The 22418-nt window shown below is 44.9% G+C and overlaps 2 protein-coding genes across 7 annotated transcripts in view; one reads left to right on the forward strand and one right to left on the reverse strand.

Moving 5' to 3' along the window:
- Positions 1-1475: 1475 nt before the first annotated feature.
- PTGER1 (prostaglandin E receptor 1) lies at positions 1476-16644 on the forward strand. Of its 4 annotated transcripts, none has more exons than XM_088133547.1 (3): positions 1476-4648; positions 12645-13506; positions 14293-16644. In XM_088133547.1, exons 2-3 carry the CDS (start codon positions 12676-12678, stop codon positions 14545-14547), a joined length of 1086 nt encoding a protein of 361 aa, XP_087989673.1. In that variant the 5' UTR covers positions 1476-4648; positions 12645-12675; the 3' UTR covers positions 14548-16644. The 4 variants fall into 4 exon arrangements, with proteins under 4 accessions (XP_087989673.1, XP_025031274.1, XP_007442012.1 ...); XM_025175506.2 differs by lacking the exon at positions 1476-4648 and adding an exon at positions 4712-6172; XM_007441950.3 differs by lacking the exon at positions 1476-4648 and adding an exon at positions 6458-6615.
- An 833-nt stretch (positions 16645-17477) lies between these two features.
- LOC103049372 (transitional endoplasmic reticulum ATPase) overlaps positions 17478-22418 on the reverse strand; it is a 54993-nt gene continuing 50052 nt past the window's right edge. For all 3 annotated transcript variants that reach the window (XM_088133546.1, XM_088133544.1, XM_007441953.3), the window contains 6 exons: positions 21394-21606; positions 20466-20644; positions 19766-19895; positions 19154-19312; positions 18855-19006; positions 17478-18201 (listed from right to left, as the gene is read on the reverse strand). In XM_088133546.1, the coding sequence (XP_087989672.1) occupies positions 18096-18201; positions 18855-19006; positions 19154-19312; positions 19766-19895; positions 20466-20644; positions 21394-21606 (939 nt within the window). In that variant the 3' untranslated portion in view covers positions 17478-18095. The remainder of the gene's footprint in view (positions 18202-18854; positions 19007-19153; positions 19313-19765; positions 19896-20465; positions 20645-21393; positions 21607-22418) is intronic.

Raw genomic sequence — 22418 nt, forward strand, 5'->3', positions numbered from 1 at the left:
AAGAAGAGAACATACAGTAGATGATGATATAAATCCTGTATGAAAAAGTCCTAGAAGATAGATTAATTTTCCATCAGAATCAATGGAATGTAGATGTAAGAAAAGAGGATATGGAAGCTGCTTGGAATAGAGGGAAAAGAATTATGTTATGAAGTGCCACAGAAGTCTGTGGAGTTAGTTACACTAATGGAAGGTATGAAAAGGAATACGAAGTGGAATGGTGTTGTGAAAAAGACTATGAATGAAGAGAAAACATATACAGGTAATCCTCATTTAGTGACCACAATTGGGAGTGGCAACTTGATCGCTAAATGAAGTGGTCACTAAGTGGAAAATCATGTGACCATGACTCTGCTTATGATTTTACTTCAGCGTTCCTTTTTCCCCACTCCCCCACCCTTGGGAATGCTCACCCCAGTGCTGAGATAATTAGCAAGAAGAGAATTAATGTTTGTATTTACATTCATTGGAAAAGAAGGGATTACAAGAAAGTAAGCAGGCAAACAGTGGGGAATACACAACAAAAGGAATGTGCTGGTGCCAGCTGTTTGCCTTAGCGTGCTCGGGGCTGGGAGCCTCGAGTACACTAGGGAAACAGCTAGTGTATGTGCCTGCTTACTCTCTTGTAATCCCTTCCTCTCCAACCTCTCCACTCTGCAAGGGGGGGAAAAGAAAAAAAACGGGTTAGGCATAGGAGAGATTGCAGGCAATCTCTCCTGCGCCTCACCCATTTTTTTTCTCACCCCCTTCACAAAGCAGAGAGATTGGAGAGGAAGAGATTACAAGAGGATAAACAGGCACACAATGGGGAATACACCAGCTGTTTGCCTCACAGCTCCCAGCCCCAAACACACTAGGCAAACAACTGGCGCCAGTGCATTCCTTTCTATGTGTATTCCCCATTGTGTGCCTGGTTACTCTCTTGTAATCCCTTCCTCTCCAATCTCTCTGCTCTGCAAGGGGGGAAAAAATGGGTCAGGCACAGGACCACTCATACTAACTGACTATAATGGTGAACACGTGACTGAGAGATGCTGCAAAAGTCATAAATACACGCATTGGTTGCAAAGTTATTTTTTCAGCACCATAGTAATTTCAAACGGTCACTGAATGGGGCAGTCGATAAGTGAGGTCTACCTGTAAGAGAATGATTGCTGCAAACAGAAGATTAGGGAAAGATAATGAATATAGAGAGAAAAAGTAACAAAGGATATAGCGGAAAGAAAGGTTAAAGATAACAAAGAATATAGAGCAAGGAAAGATTAAGGATTAAAAGTGGCAGTGAAAATGCAAAGAGATTTTGATGGAAATAAATCCTGGTGAAAAAGTAGTGGGTAGTATGTTTTACATTGTGAGGAATTAATAAGAGAATACTTCTGCCCAGAGGTGGGATGTTGACTGTAGGTTATGGCTGCCATCTTGACTTCCCACCCGCCCACCCACCACAGGACACTCCATTGCTGCTGGAGCCTCTTATCTTTTTACGTTTCCAGAGGGTCCTACAGAAAAGGAAGCAGCTACGTCTCTGACAGATGACACAAGGATGCTTACCTGTCACCAGAGCCACATCAGCACACTTCTGCACATCGTATGCATCATTATCCTTACTGGCAGTTCAGACAGGATTTCTCAAACATTAGCCAGGCTGACAATTCCAAGTGCACAGAGTGGGGAAGACCACAGCTCTTATAACAGCTGAATGTCCCATTATCAGTGGGGAAGGGTGAAAGTTATGTCACCTAAAAAGCATCAGGTTGCTGGAATAAGGCCACAATGATTAGGAGCCCAGCAGAATGAAGCAGAGATGGTGCAATACAAAGGATTGTCACCTGGAAAACAAGCCTTGAAAAGCATGAAAATCTTGGAGAAAATAAGACTGAATTAAAAGCCACAGAGGAAGTGCAAGCTGCAATACACCTGGCTTGGGATATGGAGAGTACTGTGAAGGTTGAAGGGAAGCACATGGGGTACTCCCCCAATTCAGCCCATTTGGGGCAAGCAGCAGGTTAATCCTTCTTCACAGGAAAGGAGGAAGACAGCTGCTGCTGGGAATTCACCCTAGAGGGCTTTACAGTTAACCACAGCCTCATTATTAAAGCACTCAGCAGTTATGGCATCATTATCACTAATGGGGCCACAAAGGACTGTAGCTTCTGATGAGAAAGTAGGCAGGGCAGCCCTCCACAGAACTGCAACTGGGAAGAGAAAGGGCTATGCAGATGTTGAGCAAAGACAGATCTGCAGCAGCCAAGAGTTTCTTCACCCAAGAATTCAGGAGCTTCTCTTACAGCAATGGTTCTTGTCAGAGAAAGCCTATCCCAGCATTTCTGGGAATTCACTGTACCCCGCAGTGAGGAATCCTTATTCTTAAGCAAGACTCCCCGCTACCAGGAGCTGGTGACTCATCCCAAGAGCCTCCAGAGCTTCTCCTCAGATGAACATTTTCCAATTTATTTTTCACGATGACCATCAAGTGCATATCTACACAGAAGGACCTCCTGGGTTTGGTGGGCTTTACTTCCACATGCAGTAACTGATAGTCAAAATTACCATATTAAGCCAGAATTTTTTGAAAGATGCCTGAGGTGGTAATTTCTATATGTGGCATAAAAGAAGTAGCCCAAGGCTTACCTAAGAAGAATGGATCAAAAAAGGAGAAGTGCCACAGGAACAAAGATAGAAAAAAGAGATTTGGAGACAAAAACTACACAGTTAAATTAAATTGAACAAGGAAACAAAAGCCAGTGAAGGAGCATAATGAGGAGGAATCTGGGCAAAGAAAAGTGGACATTTTATGCAACAATATAAATTAACTGAAGTGAATCACAGTTATTAGCAGTGAATTGCAGCGGGGAGGCTGATAGCAATTCCTTAAGGCCATGTGCTGAACTGATGGCTGAAATGAGATCTGAACTAGGAGAACCCTTGCAACATCCATTATTACGGTAAAGTCTCTTTCAAGTCAGGCTCAGATCCTGGTGACTTCAAGGATGCATCCATGCAGTTTTCTTGGCAACAGGACAGAAGAATTTAATTCCTTTCTGGCTGTGTGGTCCTCCTGCTGCACAAAGCCAGCCCTCCTTCGCTCATTCGCACTCATTTTTAAAATATGTTGTCTTCAGCAACGTGGCAGCTCGCCTGCACGCAGCTATATCCCCAACTGAAGCATGACTACAAGGGCACAGACTCCAGTTAACCAGAATATTATGCCAAGTCTAAGTTGGGACTCGGTTAATTTGATTTCATGCAAATTTACACTTCATTTGATTTACACAGAAGACGTTGGCAGAGAACTTTCCAATTCCAATTGCTCAGGGAAGTGTGACCCTTGCTTTTCCTGTTACTGGAAGTTGGCTCTACCCTCTGATCTTTCCTGCAACCTGGGGTAGGGGGTGATTAGTCAGGGAGGCAGGATTAGAGTTGCTTTGTGCTTGGAAGAGAAATCAGCAGGGCCTTGATGAGGGCTGCAAAAACATTTGGGCTGCAAAAATTCTCCACAGCTTCGAAATGGCAGCAAAGAGTTGGACCTTTCAGTATTTGTTGGTTGCCATCTACTGGTCATCTGGATTTCTGCTACACAGATACGGTAGCATCACCAGCTTTGTTTTTCCCATAGACTAGTCACTCTCTCCCAGCCGTAGAAAGCAGTCAGTGGCAAACCACTTCCAAAATCTTGCTAAGAAAACCACAGGGACTTGCCCAGGCAGTTGCCAGGAGTCAATGCTGGCTCGAAAGGAGAGAGAAAAACACATACACACACACTGCATCTTCCAAAGTAATCCAGCCATTGTTGTGCCAGTATAACAATAATGAGAACAGGCTTTATATTTCTTTGACAGTAGCTGGGAGAAAAATGATTATAAGTGACTAGTGGAAAAATGGCCTGTATTATATTTTTCCCTAATTTTGCCTGCTTTCTTTTCCTTTAAAACAGCCTTGCTGTTATGCTAGATAAGAAATTCAACTGTAAAACATGTTTAGAGAGCCAGTTTGGTGTAGTGGTTAAGGCACCAGGCTAGAAACTGGGAGACTATGAGTTCTAGTCCCATCTTAGGCATGAAGCCAGCTGGGTGACTTTGGGCCAGTCACTCCCTCTCAGCTCTAGGAAGCAGGCAAGGGCAAACCACTTCTGAAATCTTGCCAAGAAAACTTCAGGGACTTGTCTATGCAGCTGCCAGGAGTCAACACTAACTCAAAGGCAACCCCCCCCCCAAAGTTGCCCTTTAAAGAAGGGCCAGGGTATTTCTGTTATGTAGGAGCGTCACTTGTCCCAATAGCTGCTTTAAAAGATATATTCTTTGGTGCTACCTACATTCCTTCTCTGAGTCCTAAGCGCTGTTAAGAGCAAGAAATCGATGCTAAGGGCCTTCCTGACCTACTTGTTCTCATGCTGTGCTTTAGCCAGATCCACTGCTCACCAGACTTCCTTCCTTCCTGCAATCCACACTGGCTCTCAAGAACTAGAAGAAGAGGAAACAGAAAGCTCTGAGGTTTGTGACTTTTCGCTTTTTTACCTGCACTTCCCAGCTGAGTAGCTAGCTTAGTTGTGTGCAGTGAATTAATGCCTCCCTTTCTGTTCTATTAGAGTGGAAGAAGACATCTGTCCAATCTCTTGCCACATCACTGTCTGCCAACAGCAACAGGTTTGGTAGGTTTTATTACTGGCTCTAATCTTCAGCTAATGCCTTCTGCTCTCTCTACCTCATCTCCCATACAAGGCTCTGGGTGTCAGCTCTTTTCTCCTTCATATGCACTATAAACACTGTTTTGTTTTCCTATATCCCAGATTCGGGGGGGGGGGCAGGTTACCTCTGTCCATTTTAAGGATTCTACCAAACTTTGCGTGTGGACACATGCACATTTTGGACAGCATAAAGGGTTGCATGTGTTAGGAAGTACTTTCTAAACCTCCTTAATACAGGATCTGAGAAGCTTTGGGGCTATTAGGTAATTTTCACAAAAGTGCTGCAGAGAATTGCAATATTCCCCTTTTCATCACCCTGAGGATTTCATAATCTCTTGCTCTGGGCAACCTTTCATGGAAATGGAGCCTCCATCTAGCCTCTTATGGCTTCTTCTTAAAAGCAAGATGCCTCACCTGGCAGTGGGACAACACACATCTCCTGCTGAGGCGTGCTGTGGGCCAAATGCAGATAGAGGCATGCTGTTGTCTGTGTAGGTGCCCAACAAGTCAAAATGTTCATAATGATAAAGACTTCCTTACTTGACACTTTGTCAGATTTAAGCAAAATATTCTCTCAGATACCATCACCTAAAACTGCCAATAAATTGGATTCTGAGAGAGTAGGTTTGTCTCCCCCCATATGCCCAGCGGATTACTTCAAAGCTGAATGAAAGAAAAAGTCTCCAAACAAGCTTATTTGAGGCTACCTACAGTCCTGCTTGTGGGGTAGTGATGACAGGATGTTGCTACGATTGAGAGTGGCTGACACCAGGCCCCAGAATGACTGGATTCACATACAGCACTAAATCACAGTTGTCTAACTATAGTTTCTTCAGTGAAATCCAACTGATTAGACCCATGTAATAGATGGCATAGTGTATTGTGTGTGGATGGGGAAAACAGAAGGACAACCAGGCCAGCAAAAAAGCCAGAGAGACACCTCACAGCAGGGGTGGGCCCCCCAAGCCATGTTTTGCAGTTCCGGGAATTATTTCTGATGATGGGAGCTGAAGGCAATTTCCCACTTTTTTAAAGAGGAACACTGTGCTGTAGACCTCAGAAATCTGGCCTATTTGTGTCCTAGGTTCTAGTCCCTTAGCTGCCCCCCAGGCTCCCTCCAGATGTTGCCTGGCCTTTGCCCCCCTCCCCACATACGGCTGACCACCTCTCCCCAAAGGTACAGAGATTTGCCACATTGCCCCACCTTATTAGCCTCCAAAGCCAAGAGTTCCAGCAGCTGCTGAAACACGGAGGAGTGCAAATGTGTCACTGCTTACTGGGCGTTCCTGAGCCCCGTTCTTTCTTTTAGGAAGGGTGTCGCCCCCCACCCGCACCCCCTCCCCCTCAACTCTCTGCAGGAAAAGTAGTAGCTCTTCCACCTCTGCCTCCTCTTTTGTTGGTAAGAAGCGGAGGCAATACCCGGACCTCCGAGAATTCAAACCTCCGCGGGAAAGACTCCCCTTCCCAGTCCGCGTAGCTAAAGAGAAGGTAAGAGATTTACACAGACCCGCAGCCCCTCTCCTCCGGCGCATGCTCAGCGAGCGCAGTGTCCGCGCGCCAATCTCGGACCACCAAGCTTAGTTTTTGCAGAGGGTTCGCTACTTTTCCGCAGGAGGATGAAGAAGAGAACTTTTCCTGCACAGTATTGCGGGCGGGGTGGGGGGAGCCCGGCCCTGAGGAAGGAATCCTTCTTTGGAAGGCTGCCGCATCGGAGGAGGAGGAGGAGGAGGAGGAGGAGGAAGGGAAGTTCAGAGCGCCCCCTACTGCTGGCGGAGGGCATGCCCCCTGCCCCTGGCAGCAGAGCCAGAAAGGGTGAGGCGAAGTCGGGCGCAGCGGGGCGCGCTGCCGTCCCTCTGAGGGCTGGGGAGCTGCGACGGAGCCGGCAGCGTTTCGGGAGACGCAGCGAGAGAACGATGCGCCGGGAGCCAAAGGTAAGTCAGCTCCGAGGAGCTCAATCAACTCCTTGTCCCATCAGGTTCGTTGCACAGGGAGAGGGAACCGGGGCTTGGAGGAAAGGAAGGGAGCGGCCCCAGGTATGCCCAGGGTCGAAGGCTGGGGCTCCCGGATAGGTGCCTATAATCGGATCCTTTGGGAGCCTCCCATAAGTTGCGATGGCGAAGAGACCTGGTGGGAGAAGCGGGCGCTCCTCGATCTCCGGACAGAGAGCCTGCTGCGGCACTCGCTGGCGCGCTCAGGCTGCTAGAAGGATATTCATGGGGATACTTGGTGTTCGCGAAGTTGGGATGCCTTCCGAGTGACTTTTTTCCTTTGCGGGTGGGGGAACCCCGAAGAATCTGTGCCGCTCTGGGAGAACATGTAGTAGAAGGCAGGAGTCCGAATTGTTTGGACTGTGTTATTCCGCGAAAAGGGTACCCAGAAAATCCTGGAGGGAAGCGAAACAGCTGCCCCCTTTCTGTAAGTATTATCAGGAGCTGTTAATTCTAACTATTCCGAGAAGTGGGTAAGAGGCGTCTATCCCAAAACACTCCTCACCTGTTGGAGTAACATTTTAATCCAACTTGACTCTATACCCAATTCAAGGTGGGATATTCCCGCCCTCTTGATATGTTTGTGAGTAGTTTGGAACATGGTAGTTCTAATCTGTGTGAACAATTGTATTGAGTCCCCATAACCTTCTAGCCAAGGGGGCTTTTGACTGTGTTGGCGGCGGGATTTTGTTTAGCCGAAAAACAAGGCAACCAAAGGACACAACTTGTGGAAGGCTACTATAGGTAAGGAGCATTGTGAATCCCACAAGTTATTTACTCCTGTACAACGTTCGTGTGTGGGTGTATCCAATTAAAATTGAGTAATAATGTAAAATGTAGTTGATTGATTAGACCTGTAGATATTTTTTTTTCTTCTGAAGCAAGATGCTTATGCTGTTTTGATCAACGCCCATGTAAGTTGTAGCAAGAACTATTTTCTGAAAAAGTCTTTCCTTCTAATGGGGTGGGGGGTAGGGAGGAATATAATGACTTTTAGGATAATGCTTCCATGTACTGTGTTTAGGAATACCGTAGTGATTTTCAAATAATTTCTGTTAATTGTCCCTTTTTTTTGTTAAACATTTTAACTGATGAATTTAATCAATGAACGCAGTGGTTCAATTTTTATAAGTTATTAATCTTCAATATCTACCACTGAAATAAATTAAATAGCTTTCCAGCTTCTGGATCATGAGTTCACCCTCCCTAATATGGATTAGATCAGCTTTTCTCAAATCTCACAAGCCCTAAATGGTTTGCCGTGAGGGGAGATGTAGTCTGCTGTATCTGGAGGGTCCAAGAGTCTAGTCCAGATCTGATATTTCTTGCCTCCTCAAATGAACATTTATAGAAAGAGCAAAAAATGGCCATCCATCAGCCATTTCCAGTGTGACTACAATGAGACAATTAGAGAATATTAAGAGGTGAACGTTAAGTAAATTTAACTATATCTCCCCAGATTCTGTTTTTCTTTCATAGGGGCAATGGGAAAACATGGGAAGTTATAACTCTATCATCTGATTTTGAATATAGCCCCAGGTTACTACAGCTAGACAATAAGATTTTTTAATGGAGCAATTCACTTATAGTACTGTACCTATGATAAGTACAAGAGATATGCTTATTTAAACACGCAAGCCTGCTACAAAAAGTGGAGAAGATAGCTATAGCCTAATACAATTTGCTTTTGGTTTTACCAAATGAATTTAGACCATTATATCCCATTATCCAACATCAGAAACATTTGCTTCTCTTGCAAACTATACACAAACAGCAGACAACTTTGTTGGTTTGTGGGGGGAAATTCTAAAAGGCGCAGTAGAGTAATACTTTTACTAGCACTAATTAAAATGTCACAAAGTGGTACTCTCAGAGTGTAGAAACCACTTTTTCAAGGTGATTGTTATACAGGACAATAATGGGAGGGGGAGAAAAGGAAACTCAGCATGATGCTGATGCAGTTGTGTTTGTATAAATATATATCAGCACTTTCATTTATCTAGATGGTATGTAATTGATAATCAGTTCTGGTTAATACTGGGTGGGAAGTGATCAAGAAATTCCAGGATTAGGAAGATTAAAAAACAAACCACCAAACAGAAGCCAGTAGTGGCAAACCACTTTCATATTGTTGCCATGAAAACTAGAGAGACACATCCATGAAGTCAACCGGAGTTGAGCTTGACCTTTTTTTACTCTGAAGTAAGTCCAGTTGAGAAGAGATGTCTCAGGTAAGAGGATATAGAAATGTTACTCTAAGCTGGAGGGCAGGACATGTTAGGCAAATTTAGGGAGAATCGTCTATGTACATAATCGAAGAGTAAGCCTTTTGAACTTAGTAGACTTAAGTAAACATACATAGCATTGTGCTGTCAGATTAGACTGTTGGATTAGTCTTAAATCTATAGGAATGAAATAATGCTAGTTGCCTGGTTTTTGTAAACAATGTAAAATCTGAGTAATTGCCCTACATTGTAAGAATGTTACAACAATAGATTTTCCCTTCAATCTCTATTATTTTGTTTATTTAAGGTTCTGGAAGACTGAGAAGCTTGTTGACGTTATTTGGGGGACATTTAGTTAATTCTAATAGTACTCTTCTATTGTAAATTTTAGGCTGTCTTAACTGTATTATTTGCTGGCATGCCTTTGATAACAACACTCGATATTCTGGGTTTCATCGCCTAGACCAGTGTTTCTCAACCTTGGCAACTTTAAGATGTGTGGACTTCCATTCCCAGAATTCCCTAGCCAGCCTTGTCTTAAAGTTGCCAAGGTTGAGAAACACTGGCCTAGACTTGTGGTCTGGTTCATGGCTATTTGCAGCATAGAAGCTAGTTTCCCAGAAATAAACCCAACTTGTTATCATCAGCTTGTTCTCTCTTAAATTTCGTGATGACTGCTACAATCTAAAGAATGAGTTGGAGGATTTATTGCGTTGGTAATATTAGATTAGACATGTATATGCTGTAAAATTTCAAGACTTAAAAAAAACAATCCCCATTTTATATGTTCAAAGGAAATGACAGGTAGGAAGAACAACATAATTATGAATTAAAACAAAGAACCTGTAAAACTATGAAATATGACAGTTTTCCACTTTCAGTTCTGTCTGTTTACCCCTATACAGTGGGGCAAAAAAGTATTTAGTCAGCCACCAATAGTGCAAGTTCTCCCATTTAAAAAGATGAGAGAGGCCTGTAATTTTCATCATAGGTATGAGAGACAAAATGAGAAAAAAAATCCAGAAAATCACATTGTCTGATTTGTAAAGAATTTATTTGCAAATCATGGTGGAAAATAAGTATTTGGTCACCTACAAACAAGCAAGATGTCTGGCTCTCACAGACCTGTAACTACTTCTTTAAGAGGCTCCTCTGTCCTCCACTTGTTACCTGTAGTAATGACACCTGTTTGACCTTGTTATCAGTATAAAAGACACCTGTCCACAACCTCAAACAGTCACACTCCAAACTCCAGTATGGCCAAGACCAAAGAGCTGTCGAAGGACACCAGAAACAAAATTGTAGACCTGCACCAGGCTGGGAAGACTGAATCTGCAATAGGCAAGCAGCTTGGTGTGAAGAAATCAACTGTGGGAGCAATAATTAGAAAATGGAAGACATACAAGACCACTGATAATCTCCCTCGATCTGGGGCTCCATGCAAGATCTCAGCCTGTGGGGTCAAAATGATCACAAGAACGGTGAGCAAAAATCCCAGAACCACACGGAGGGACCTAGTGAATGACCTGCAGAGAGCTGGGACCAAAGTAACAAAGGCTACCATCAGTAACACACTATGCTGCCAGGGACTCAAATCCTGCAGTGCCAGACGTGTCCCCCTGCTTAAGCCAGTACATGTCTGGGCCTGTCTGAAGTTTGCTAGAGAGCATTTGGATGATCCAGAAGAGGACTGGGAGAATGTCATATGATCAGATGAAACCAAAGTAGAACGTTTTGGTCTAAACCCAACTCATCGTGTTTGGAGGAGAGAGAATGCTGAGTTGCATCCAAAGAACACCATACCTACTGTGAAGCATGGGGGTGGAAACATCATGCTTTGGGGCTGTTTTTCTGCAAAGGGACCAGGACGACTGATCCGTGTAAAGGAAAGAATGAATGGGGCCATGTATCGTGAGAGTTTGAGTGAACACCTCCTTCCATCAGCAAGGGCATTGAAGATGAAACGTGGCTGGGTCTTTCAGAGTGACAATGATCCCAAACACACCGCCCGGGCAACGAAGGAGTGGCTTTGTAAGAAGCATTTCAAGATCCTGGAGTGGCCTAGCCAGTCTCCAGATCTCAACCCCATGGAAAACCTTTGGAGGGAGTTGAAAGTCCGTGTTGCCCAGCGACAGCCCCAAAAGATCACTGCTCTAGAGGAGATCTGCATGGAGGAATGGGCCAAAATACCAGCAACAGTGTGTGAAAACCTTGTGAAGACTTACAGAAACCGTTTGACCTCTGTCATTGCCAACAAAGGATATATAACAAAGTATTGAGATGAACTTTTGATATTGACCAAATACTTATTTTCCACCATGATTTGCAAATAAATTCTTTAAAAATCAGACAATGTGATTTTCTGGATTTTTTCCCCCATTTTGTCTCTCATAGTTGAGGTATACCTATGATGAAAATTACAGGCCTCTCTCATCTTTTTAAGTGGGAGAACTTGCACAATTGGTGGCTGACTAAATACTTTTTTGCCCCACTGTAACTCTCTTATGTGTTTGTCCATATTGTACAAAATCCTTAATCTTAAATTGTCTTTCACAGAATTGCAAAATTGTTCTCAAGTTCCTTGGTAGTGCTAAAAATAACCAAAGTACATTGTGAAGCTATTTTGTCTTTGTCATTTGGAAGCACCCTAATAGTGCAGTCCCCTGCACAGTTGAAGAGGAGTTAACAGATGCCCTATTAGCACCAAGTCAAAGTGAGAGAAGTTATTGGGGTTCTCTGAGCTTGGTTCTTTTCTTGCAAACATTTCATTACCCGGCTAGATAACATCTTCAGTGCTAGAATGGGATGGGGTTTGCTCTCTGTTTATACTGATTAGATACTAATCACGGAACTACCAGAGGAGCAAAACAAAACCCCCATCTCTACCAGCATTGGCAAGGCATGCCACAGTATATAAACAGAGAGCAAACCCCATCCCATTTTAGCACTGAAGATGTTACCTAGCCGGGTAACAAAACGTTTGCAAGACAAGAACCAAGCTCAGAGAACCCCAAGGACTCCACAGTTCAACCCTGAGCTACACATATTCACCTCTATTGAGAGAAGTTACTTTGATGCATGAGGCAGCTGATTACAAGCAGTAGAAATACAACAGTATATTAAATAACTAAGAGTTTGCTTCCTTTGGTGATAGTCAAAATCTGCCTGAGGTTGCTGCCCCATTTTGCTTTGTGGTACTACTGGCTGGCCAGAAGTGAGCTCTGTTGAGCTCAATAGAGCTTAATCCCAGAAAAGTGACTGCATTGTTAATATTCAAGCTTTTGGGGGAAGGAGAGATGCCTAGGTTAAGGCCCTGTGAATTAAACCCTAGGCAGAAGGGTCTCCTTCCCTACTTTAAAAGAATTTGCTGGACTTCTAGTTCATGAAAGCCTTGCTGCCTTTCCCCAAGTTTCTGGTTAGTTCTCGTCCTCATTTAAAGTATATAAAATGTGTTGGGTTCTATGATAAAACATGTAACCAGAATCAGCTTGTAAATTTAAGAAAAATATTTTTAAAAATACAAGGGAAGTCAGCCAGAGAGGAGAGAGAAAACTGGCAAGACAAAAGAGGAAGTTAGGAGAAGCCATGCTAAATGTGATGGAGGTCATACAGAAAACTGACTTCTCTTGCCTTTGGATTCTGCAGGAGCTGAGGGCTGGGAACGAGAGGGAAAGTAGAGAGATGCAATGCCAGCTTCGGCTGTCAAGGATAGAAATGGGTTATCTAATACTCTTTTCTCCCTTGCAGATGCCTGAGCCTGGAAACAGCCACTGACAGGATGTTTGCTATCCATCCTCCCAATGCTTCTCAAGCACCTGCCATTCATCTAGTGAACAGTTCCTCCTCGGGTTATACAGAGCTGGTGAAGACTCCACCGAACAATTCTTCCCCTACTGCCCCCATCTTCTCAATGACCTTGGGGGCAGTCTCCAATATCGTGGCCCTGGTGATCCTGGTGCAGTCCTACACCCGCTTTCGGCGCCGTTCCAAGGCCACATTCCTGCTTTTTGCCAGCAGCTTGGTTATCACAGACCTAGCAGGTCATGTCATCCCAGGCTCCTTTGTGTTGCAGTTGTATGCCACACGGCGTGGCTGGGCAGCCATGGACCCTTCCAGAGCTCTCTGCCAGTTCTTTGGTGCTTCCATGGTATTCTTTGGACTATGCCCACTCTTTCTGGGCTTCATGATGGCAGTGGAGCGGTGCATGGGCATCACCCGTCCTCTGCTTCACGCAGCAGTGGTCACTCCAGGCCGAACAAAGCTTTCCTTGCTAGGGCTGTGGACAACCGCTCTTGCCATTGCCCTGATGCCTCTCTGCAGCTTTGGGAGCTATGTGGTCCAGGCCCAAGACACTTGGTGTTTCATCAAGGTGCAGGGGGCAGAAGCATGGCCTGAGATAGCTTTTGCCCTGCTCTTTTCTTTTTTGGGATTGGCCTCCCTGGTGGCCTCTCTCATCTGCAACACATTCAGTGGACTCATTCTGGTGCGAGCCCGTCTCCGTGGTCAGCGCAAATGTGGTCAGCGGAGGGCCAAGGCTCATGACATTGAAATGGTCGTGCAGCTTGTGGGCATCATGGTTGTCTCCTGTATTTGCTGGAGTCCATTATTGGTGAGTAGAAAAAACAGAATGGAAAAGGGGCAATGGAAACGTGGGGTGTTGGCATGTGGGTGTTTTGAGGCACCAAAGAAATGGGAAGTTGGCAAGTCTCAGACAAGCCCCTCCCTAGTTCACATAAAGATGGAGGGTAGAGGTATATTAAGACTTGCAAAATTCTGTTACTATAACTTTACAATAAAAGTAGTACAATAAAAGTAGTACTGGTCTACATGACTTTGGTTTCCTAGTCTGGTCTACCGTACCTTAAAGGGCTGACAGCACATGGTTCCCCTATTAGGCATTGTGGCTGAAAATTCTGTTAAGGTATATGGAGAGCATCAGGTTGGGTAACTTTGGAGTAAGGTGCCCCTGTGTGTTAGGAAGATACTTGGAATTTATGGTTATATGAAACACAGTGCCTTGATTATGCAAGGGACTCCTTGATTAGAGAGTCCTTTTAGGAAATAATGTTAGCTGGAAAACTTCTGGTCTAGAGGTTAAAAATTCAGATCAAACTGACATCATGCTTGGGTATAATAGTCCAAAGAATGAACCAAGCAACCATATTTTGAGTGAATCAATGGACACTGGGAAGTCTTTATCAGCACATAAAGGAAAGGATGGTTGTGAGTGGTATAATTGCTGTCTGGGCCGAGCTAATGTGTATAGAGTTAATACCTGTTTCTAAGTTGTCAGGGTCACTGGAGAGGGGCAGACCATAGGAACCTCCTGTCTGATATCTTGTTCTCTCATTTGCTGATGTCACTTTGCTGCTCTTTTTCTCTGTGCTGTTCCCAGATCATTGTCATCTTATCAGTGAGCAACTCTCATGGAACCCTGAATTATGATCAGCTGCTATTCCTTGGTGTGCGGCTGGCCTCATGGAACCAGATTTTGGACCCTTGGGTGTATATATTGCTGCGGCGTGCAGTGCTGCGCAAGCTCGTGGCTCTACTTCTAAGGCGTCCTGACCTCAAAACGACTCATTTTGACCGCTGGGAAGCCAGCTCCTTCCAGAGCTCAGAGCGCAGTGTTGCTGCTGGTCGCATCTAGTATTGGGTGGAGCAAGCAAGAATTTGCCTACTTGAAAGCACTTTGAACCTTCCTGGAATTCAGAATCCAGGCACCTTGACTGCTGCTGGTGGCATAGGTGATACAAGAGATAAATTGGCAGTTTCAAATCCTGACACCAGATAAGAGGTTCAAGATTTTGGAGCAGCCTCCTGCCTGTTTGTGACTTTCTTATGAGAGAGAGAGAGAGAGAGACGCAGGATCTTCTTGGAAGACATATTAATGACAGTTCTTTTGGGGGAGGGAGTCGGGGGCATCTACAGAAAGGGTAAGGGAGAGCAAATATATCATGATGCAAATGGTAAGTCATGATGCCCATGACTTCATTTTGACATCATTGTAGCTTCTAGTGGACCTCTATGGTGGGGACCTTTGCTCAGTGATAAAAGAAAATATTATATGTGCCGGATACTTCCAGTAAGGCAGAACTGAGGAAGAACTCTGTGTCTGCTTCTAGACAGTCATCAGTACCAAAAGGAGACAATTCTTGACCAGGTAAACAAAAGCAGGTCTGTATGTTTTGATAGGAAGAAAAGCTATGGTTTAGTGCATTTTGAAAGCCTTACATCCTCCCTGATACAGACTATGCGCTGTGCATGAAGACCCTGTTAGCTATTCATGCTGTATTCCAAAGCTGAAGAATGCAGTAGGTGCAGAAGCAGGCTACCTATGGCTTCCTTGCACAGTGCAACTGCAGCTTCTCAGGAGTGTGAAGCTTGTTCTTGTGGATTATCAGGCAAGAAGACATCCCAAGTAGCATCCTTCCTTGGGTGTTCAGTTCAGGTAGGTCATCATCCGGCTGCACTTTCCTAGCCAGAGAATAGCCAATCAAGTCCAACCCGTCAGTGCAGATTGTTTAACGTGCTGCCAGAAGTGACTTGGATACTTGGAGTCTGTGATGCAGTTTTTCACAATGCTAAGGCTACTGTATTACTGCAGCGTGTAAAGGAATTTTTGTCTAAGATTTGCTGCACTTCTATACAAGCAATCTGATGCAAAGCAAAGTATCATTCTGTCTCACCATCTCATATAGATTGCACGTCCATTGCAGTGGAGGGAACAAAGGCATGTGCTTATGGTTCAGGGTGACCCTTAATTTAGACAGAAATGTGGGAATTCTAGAGAACCTTTTCATGGGCATAGTGGATGGAGAAGGCTGGAAATGTGATCTCATGTGGCCTCCCAAATTCAAAAATAAGGAAAAGAGCCCCTTTCATAACAGAGTAAGTGGACACATGGCATCATTTCCTCATAGAGAAGATCTGCAACAAACAGTTCTGTCCTAGAATGGATTTCCACAAATTGCTAAGTTGCTGATGACCCTGCAAAATAATGTCCTTGGGGAAAAGGTGGGACTGATGCACAGACTGCAAGGGGGATGTCTCTGTCTGCTGCTCTGTTCCATGCTCTGAGATGCTATGGAGCAAGGATGGTGGGAAAGTCCTGAAACGATTGATCTGTAGGGGCTGGCTGTGGCATGATAGCGTTCTGAGGCAACTCTTAATCAGCACTAGGCGCTCCACAACAAACCGTTTCAGTGGGGCACTCTGGCCTTCTACGCTTTATTTTCTTCAGGTCCCTGACTTACTCCACACGCCTGCTGCCAGGAGCCTGTGCCAGCCGGACTAATTTAGTCAGCAACAGGGTCCCATTTATCGCTCCATGTGTTTCGTTTTCATTCAGTGACTGCTTTGCTCTGCTTATTATCATCTCTTAGCAGCTGGAGCATGTAGAATCAGGCTTGTAGAATCCTGGTTGAAAGCTGGATCAAACAGCAGAAGGAAAATTATCATTGTTATGGGAATTAGTTGAAAAGACAGGCTTGCAAAGTTGCAGATCTGTTGCTCCTGGTTCAGATATTCTGGCCAAATCTATATACCTGGTGCTGCCCCACCAACCCTGTCCTTCAGTATGTTTGTAATCAACATAGCTGTTGTGCCGTGTTCCCATACCATCTGGGACCCAGCAGAAAAGGGTCTGTGCTGCTGCCCTTCGACCTTCTAATAAAGTATTTATTCACACACAACATTTCTAAAGGCCGTGATTACTAGTTCCTTGACTGAAATGCCATCACCCTCACACGACGCTTTGGTTACTGTGTGCGCTATTTTTTTTTTTTCCTGTTAATGCTGTCTACTGATTTAATTTTTTTAAAAAAAATTCCCTGAAACTATGGATTGACCGTTTAATTAATTAATTTTGCATTACTTGGCTGCCATTTAGTGGTGGTCTGAATTTATGCAGCTGCTGGATATGTGCTGCTGGAGTTGAGAAAGGGAATCAGTGTGGTAGCTGTAAACTAAGAAAGCTACTTGAGGAGCCAAGGCAAGGGATTCCCTGCCAGGCAGGCTATAGAAAGTATAAGATACAAGCCTACTGATTATCCATTGCAGGACAGGGCCAGGGTTTCCCACAACCAAACCATTTAAAAAAGAAGGGGCTGCTGAAATTGGACTTCCAGTCGTCTTTGCACCCTAAAGAGCACTGGGCAGTGAGGGGAACAGGTCAAAAACCCAGATAGAAGGGGGCGGTTCCAACCCAGAACACATTTCAGTTCTCCCTCCCTCCCTCCTCCCCTGAGGCGTCAACACCCTACAACACCCACTTGCAGTGGCTGGAGGCGAGATAAGAGGGAAAACATCCATTCCAGAGCAGTCTCTTGACTTCCCAGCTGCAGGAAGATGAGGAGATACAAGCAATGGTGTGCAGACATACCCTCTGGAAACAGCTAGGGGGCTGCCTTTCTTTACATGGGGGAGTGGAGGATGCCGTGTAGATAATGCCCATACCTCACTTCCCTGGGCGTGTTTGCTCCCTTAGCACCCTTCATAGGATCTCTCCTAGTGCAAGGTACCCGCACTTTGTTTACTGGGCACTCAGAAGTTTTTGTTATCTAATAACACAGACCAGAGTTTGTTGAAATCCACCTTATTTACTAGTCCAAAGGCTTTGCTGTGGGCTAAGAAGGGCCAACGGAAACAGTTTGGACTGACTTGCAAGCAGGGCTGGGAAACGGTCCATCCTCCATTTCCTTGTGTTCTAAATTGGAAGCCAATACAAGAGCAGGCACTGGTGGGAGACAATCAGATACATTTGTGGGGAGGGCCTGGTAAATGAGAAGCTTTAATCCTGCAGCTGAGCTTCAATGGGCAGCTTCCTGATTGTTATGGAAAGCAAAATGCTAAAGTAGATGGACCTTTGGTCTGATGGAGAATGGAAATGCTTAGATTCCTATGACAGCTGTCTGGCTCTCCCTTCTGACTGCCACAGGTACTGCTTTCATCTTCAAAAAGCAGGAGGAGAGGAAACACCATGGGATCCCTGGCAGCAGACAAGCCAGACAAAAGAGGAAGTGGCACCCAACATCACCCATCAAAATTAAGCATGAGGTTTTCTTGTGTTGAGCAGCTCAGATCTGCATCCAAGAACGAGGGCAGGGTTTGGGGCCTCAAGCACCGGTCCTTACATTAAAGAGCACAATAACTATGAGCGCATTATAACTCCGCCGTGAGGGGGCATTTCCCGTACAATCAGTTATAAAGGTCATCGTCTCCCTCCTCCTGGAAGAGGCTTCCTTGCCCGCTGTTGCTGCCGCTGCTGCCCCCTCCACCACTGCTCTGCTTGCCAGATGGAAACCTGTGGGGAAAGAGGGCAGGGCTGGTTCGGTTCAGGAGAAACATGGCGTATTCACTCCGCTGAATGAATTGACATGTCAACCAGAACTTGCTACGCATTATCACAATGTTCAAGTGCAACAAGTTGTTCAGGAAGGTGGCTGTGGATTAATAAAAGCACTGCAGCCACCCTCAGCTGCATGCAATATTGCACTTTTTTTTTTTATGCACAACATCCAATTGATGGGTGTGGTTCTTGATATGAAAGTTAAAAAAAAATTCCCTAGTAGGGCACAAGCATACTTGTTAACCGAAGTATTTATTTGTTGAATTTAGATCCCTCTTAAAAAGAAGGACCCTTTTTTTAAAAAATTGCCCCTTAGGTAGATTTATATCCCACCTTTCATTCAGGGAAATTGGGTGGGAAGAAGAGATTAAAATGGCTAGCACCCTAACATCGGTATTACACACTGCCACATTTTGTGGCAGGCACTGCTTGTTCTGTCTATGGGATTTTATAAACTCTTTTGTGGGCCCCAACATGACCTAAATTTAATGAATAAAATTATATGCACCTTCTTGGGAAACAATCAGGGAATGCAACCCCCACGCCTGCACCCCATGCTGTGGCACCTCTGTTTTATTTAAAGAAACACAAAGTTCTACGAACGTTACCTGAAGTTGCCAAAGCCACGGCTCTGCTGCAACGTCTGGGCAAACATCTCGTATTTGCGTATATCGTTATCACTAACTGAACGGCGTGCAAAGCGCATCGCTTCCTCAAAGTGATCCCGTCGTATCTCTGGCACTGGATCATAATCATCATCCTGTTACAAGACACAGAGGAAAATGCTGTCAGGCACACAGTAGCCCCATGATGGAGAACACGCTCTTAAAGGGAAGAACAGAGCTAGAGACAAGGGAAGGAATCTAGTCTGGCCTTAAATGGAAATGGGAAAACGTTGTGCCTGTACCATGGCAGCACACTTCTGGCGCTGGCGTTCCCGTTCTGCCTTGATCTCCATCTCAATGGCCTCACGGATGGCGAGCTTGCAGGCGCGCTGGCAGATTTCGGTGAGGTCAGCACCCGAGAAGCCATGCGTGATCTTAGCTAGGTAATTCAGGTCCACATCCTGTTGGGAAAAGGTACACAAGCTGAAGTGCTATGGGCCCAAGTGAGCAAAATAAGCAAGAGCCTTGGGAGGTGGGATGCTCAGGGGCCGGCAGAAAAGCATTTGAGATTATTATATGCCAATTAATTCTGCCCTCCGTGGTTAGCCAGCTGCTTTCAGGTACAGTGGGAGTCACTGCCTCATTTTCTGTATTGGAGCAGTTCAGCCTTATCCATGGAGTGAGAAGTGATGCCATCTTGTTCTTCACTTGGATGGTAAAGCATCCTGGGCTAGTCCAGAACTTCAAGGAAGACTGAGTAACACTCCCCCTTTAAAGACAGATGCCCTTCTCACAACCGATCCCCTTCTACTGGAAGGTGATGGGTGAAGCCAATGGGTTCAGTCCCTGGACCTTGACATCTACTGCTGATTGTTTTAACTTCCCTTCCCTAATTTTTGCCTGCTTTAACTGACCTTGGCAACTGGCGACTTTCGCAAATTGGCTTGGAGGATAGCTACGCGAGACTTTTCATCAGGTAATGGGATGTAGATGAGCTGGTCCAGACGTCCTGGGCGTAGGATGGCTGGGTCAATGATGTCTGGTCTGGAAGGGGTGAGCAAAGAGACAAAAGCAAGATTCATCAGTCGCTTTTCCCCAGGAATGGCTCCAGCATCTCAGCTCAGATGCTTCTTTATCAGGAATGCAGCTCTATAGCAGAAGTGGGCAAGAATGGGGGTGGTGGAGGCAGAAGACTGCAAAGTTGGTGAGACTATATTACACGGTGGGTGGTACAGGCTTTGCAGGGAGTTTTGTTTTTAACTTTAGTATGTCTGTTTTAAAGCTGATACTACAGTTTTCCTGTGTTGCTTATCTCAAAAGCAGGAAACGTTTAAACTGTCAGGTTTGAGAATCATGGCCAAAGGGGGCTACAAAAATCAGGTGTGGGGGTCACATATCACCCTGGAGACTTGTTTCCAAAGAAGTGATCCTGATTTTATCTTTCCTCAATGAGCTCTTACTTCAGTCCAGCCTCAATGACCCACAGAGTAAAGAGGGCTCTGGAGGAAGAATAGCTAAGCTGGCAGCAGGACAAAGAGGCTGGTCTTGCCCATGTATCTCCACTGCCCACAGAACTGGATCTTCCTTTCCACCTTCCTTTCTTTGAATTCTCACCTATTGGTGGCACCTATAATAAATACTGTCTTCTTGTTGGTCATGCCATCCATTTCCGTGAGGATCTGGTTGATAACACGGTCGGCTGCACCCCCGCCATCCCCTGCTCCACCACCTCGGGCCTTGGCAATGGAGTCCAGTTCATCAAAAAACAGAATGCACGGAGCAGCCTGCCGGGCCTGGGGAAGAGAAGGACCAATATGAGTTAGGTAAGAAAGGAAGAAATATGGGACAGGTGAAGTTGTGTCTCGTGTTCAAAGGCCTTCTATCTTTCCAGGGTAATGTATTTCAGCTGTGATGCCCTGAATTACAAGACCATATTATTTTGAATTATAGGACTATCCTTTTGTAAAGTGAAGATTGGACTGAATGGTCTCAATGGACAATAAAGAGCTGGTGGATTTTAAACCAATGGCCTGAGACAATGAATTGTGAATTGTGGGCAGCTATTCAGTACAAACAATAGTGCAACATTCTCCAATGACTCCCTTTAATAAAAGCTGTGGAATGAGTGCCATAATTCCACAACAATTTGAAACAGAATTTCAGAATAACGTGGGAGCTCATTCTAACCTCTTTTTCATCCTTTCCATGGCTGCCTGGACCTCACAGGAGGCAGGACCTAGTCACTTTTGTTTGGATTCAAGCTAAGCAAGGTTGGACTAGTTAGTATTTGGGTGGGAGACTTCCAGGGAATACTGGGTTGTGGGTTACCTTGGGGAGTAAAAAAATTTTGCAAAAGATGGTGGCAAACTGCTTCCATGCTGTCACCCAAAAACTGCAGGCATGTGTGGATGAAGCCACCAGGACAAGAGCTCAATTTAAAGGAGACTTGACATTATGGGTGACTGAGAAATAGCAGATGCCTTTAGTTCCTGCCCCAATAGTCAGCCCTTCTCCTTCCCCCCACCAGCTTTGTACTCTGCACCTTGTCAAAAACATCGCGGACGTTGGCCTCACTCTCTCCAAACCACATGGTGAGTAGCTCAGGACCCTTGATGGAGACAAAGTTGGCCTGGCATTCATTTGCAATGGCCTTGGCCAGTAGGGTCTTGCCACAGCCAGGGGGTCCATAGAACAGTACACCTCGGGAAGGCGTCATTCCAAACTTCAGGAACTTGTCTGGATACTCCACTGGGAACTGGTGAAGTCAAGAGAGCAAGGCATTAAGAACTTGAACCATTCTTCTTATTAAATAAAAGTCAGTATTCCTTCTGCTTGGAAAACTAGTTACTACTTTTCTTCATTATCTGGGTTGTAGAGACCAGCTAAAGTGAGTGAATTTACCCTCATTTTCTGTCCTCATTACCTATGAAATATGCACACCACCACTCCGTTACTAATCTGGAATGGAGACGGACCATAAAAAGTATCTCACTGCCATGGGAGACAGTTACATAATCTGGGAGGCACTCAATGGAGTTTAGATTCTAATTCCCGTTATCACTGAGCACTGGCCATGCTGCTGGAGGTGATAAGAGGTGAAGTTCAGCAGCTTCCAAAAGGTGCCAGAGCTGTGTGTTAAGAAGTAAGGGGACTAGTGCACAAAGAAGATGTAGTTGATTAGTACTCGTCCCTTCGGTTTGGAGCTGGTCTTAAATATATACACGCATACACACACACTGGGTTAAATGATATGTATGTACGTGAACTTAATATGCATTTTATATTTATAGAGGCAATATCAAAGATGTCTGTGATAAAAATGGTTCAATCAGTCTTCTTCAAATATTAAGCACCAAACCTTATGTTCATTGCTGTTAGAAAGGAAAGATGGCAAGGGCACAAGTTTTATAATTCTGGCTAAGCTTTCCATTTGGAAGCAGTCTCTAACTTTTATCCCTTATTATCCCCACCTCCATCTCTTAATATATCAAAGCAAGCAAAATTCTTGCCTGCTTTGCCTGCCTTTTTGCTCAGAGCAGGGATGGGGCCAACAAGTGCAGAAATTGT

This window comes from Python bivittatus, unplaced genomic scaffold, assembly GCF_059951505.1.
Source record: "Python bivittatus isolate LINGU-HERP-01145 unplaced genomic scaffold, Pbiv_v1 ctg000080_np1212, whole genome shotgun sequence".
NCBI lineage: Eukaryota > Metazoa > Chordata > Lepidosauria > Squamata > Pythonidae > Python > Python bivittatus.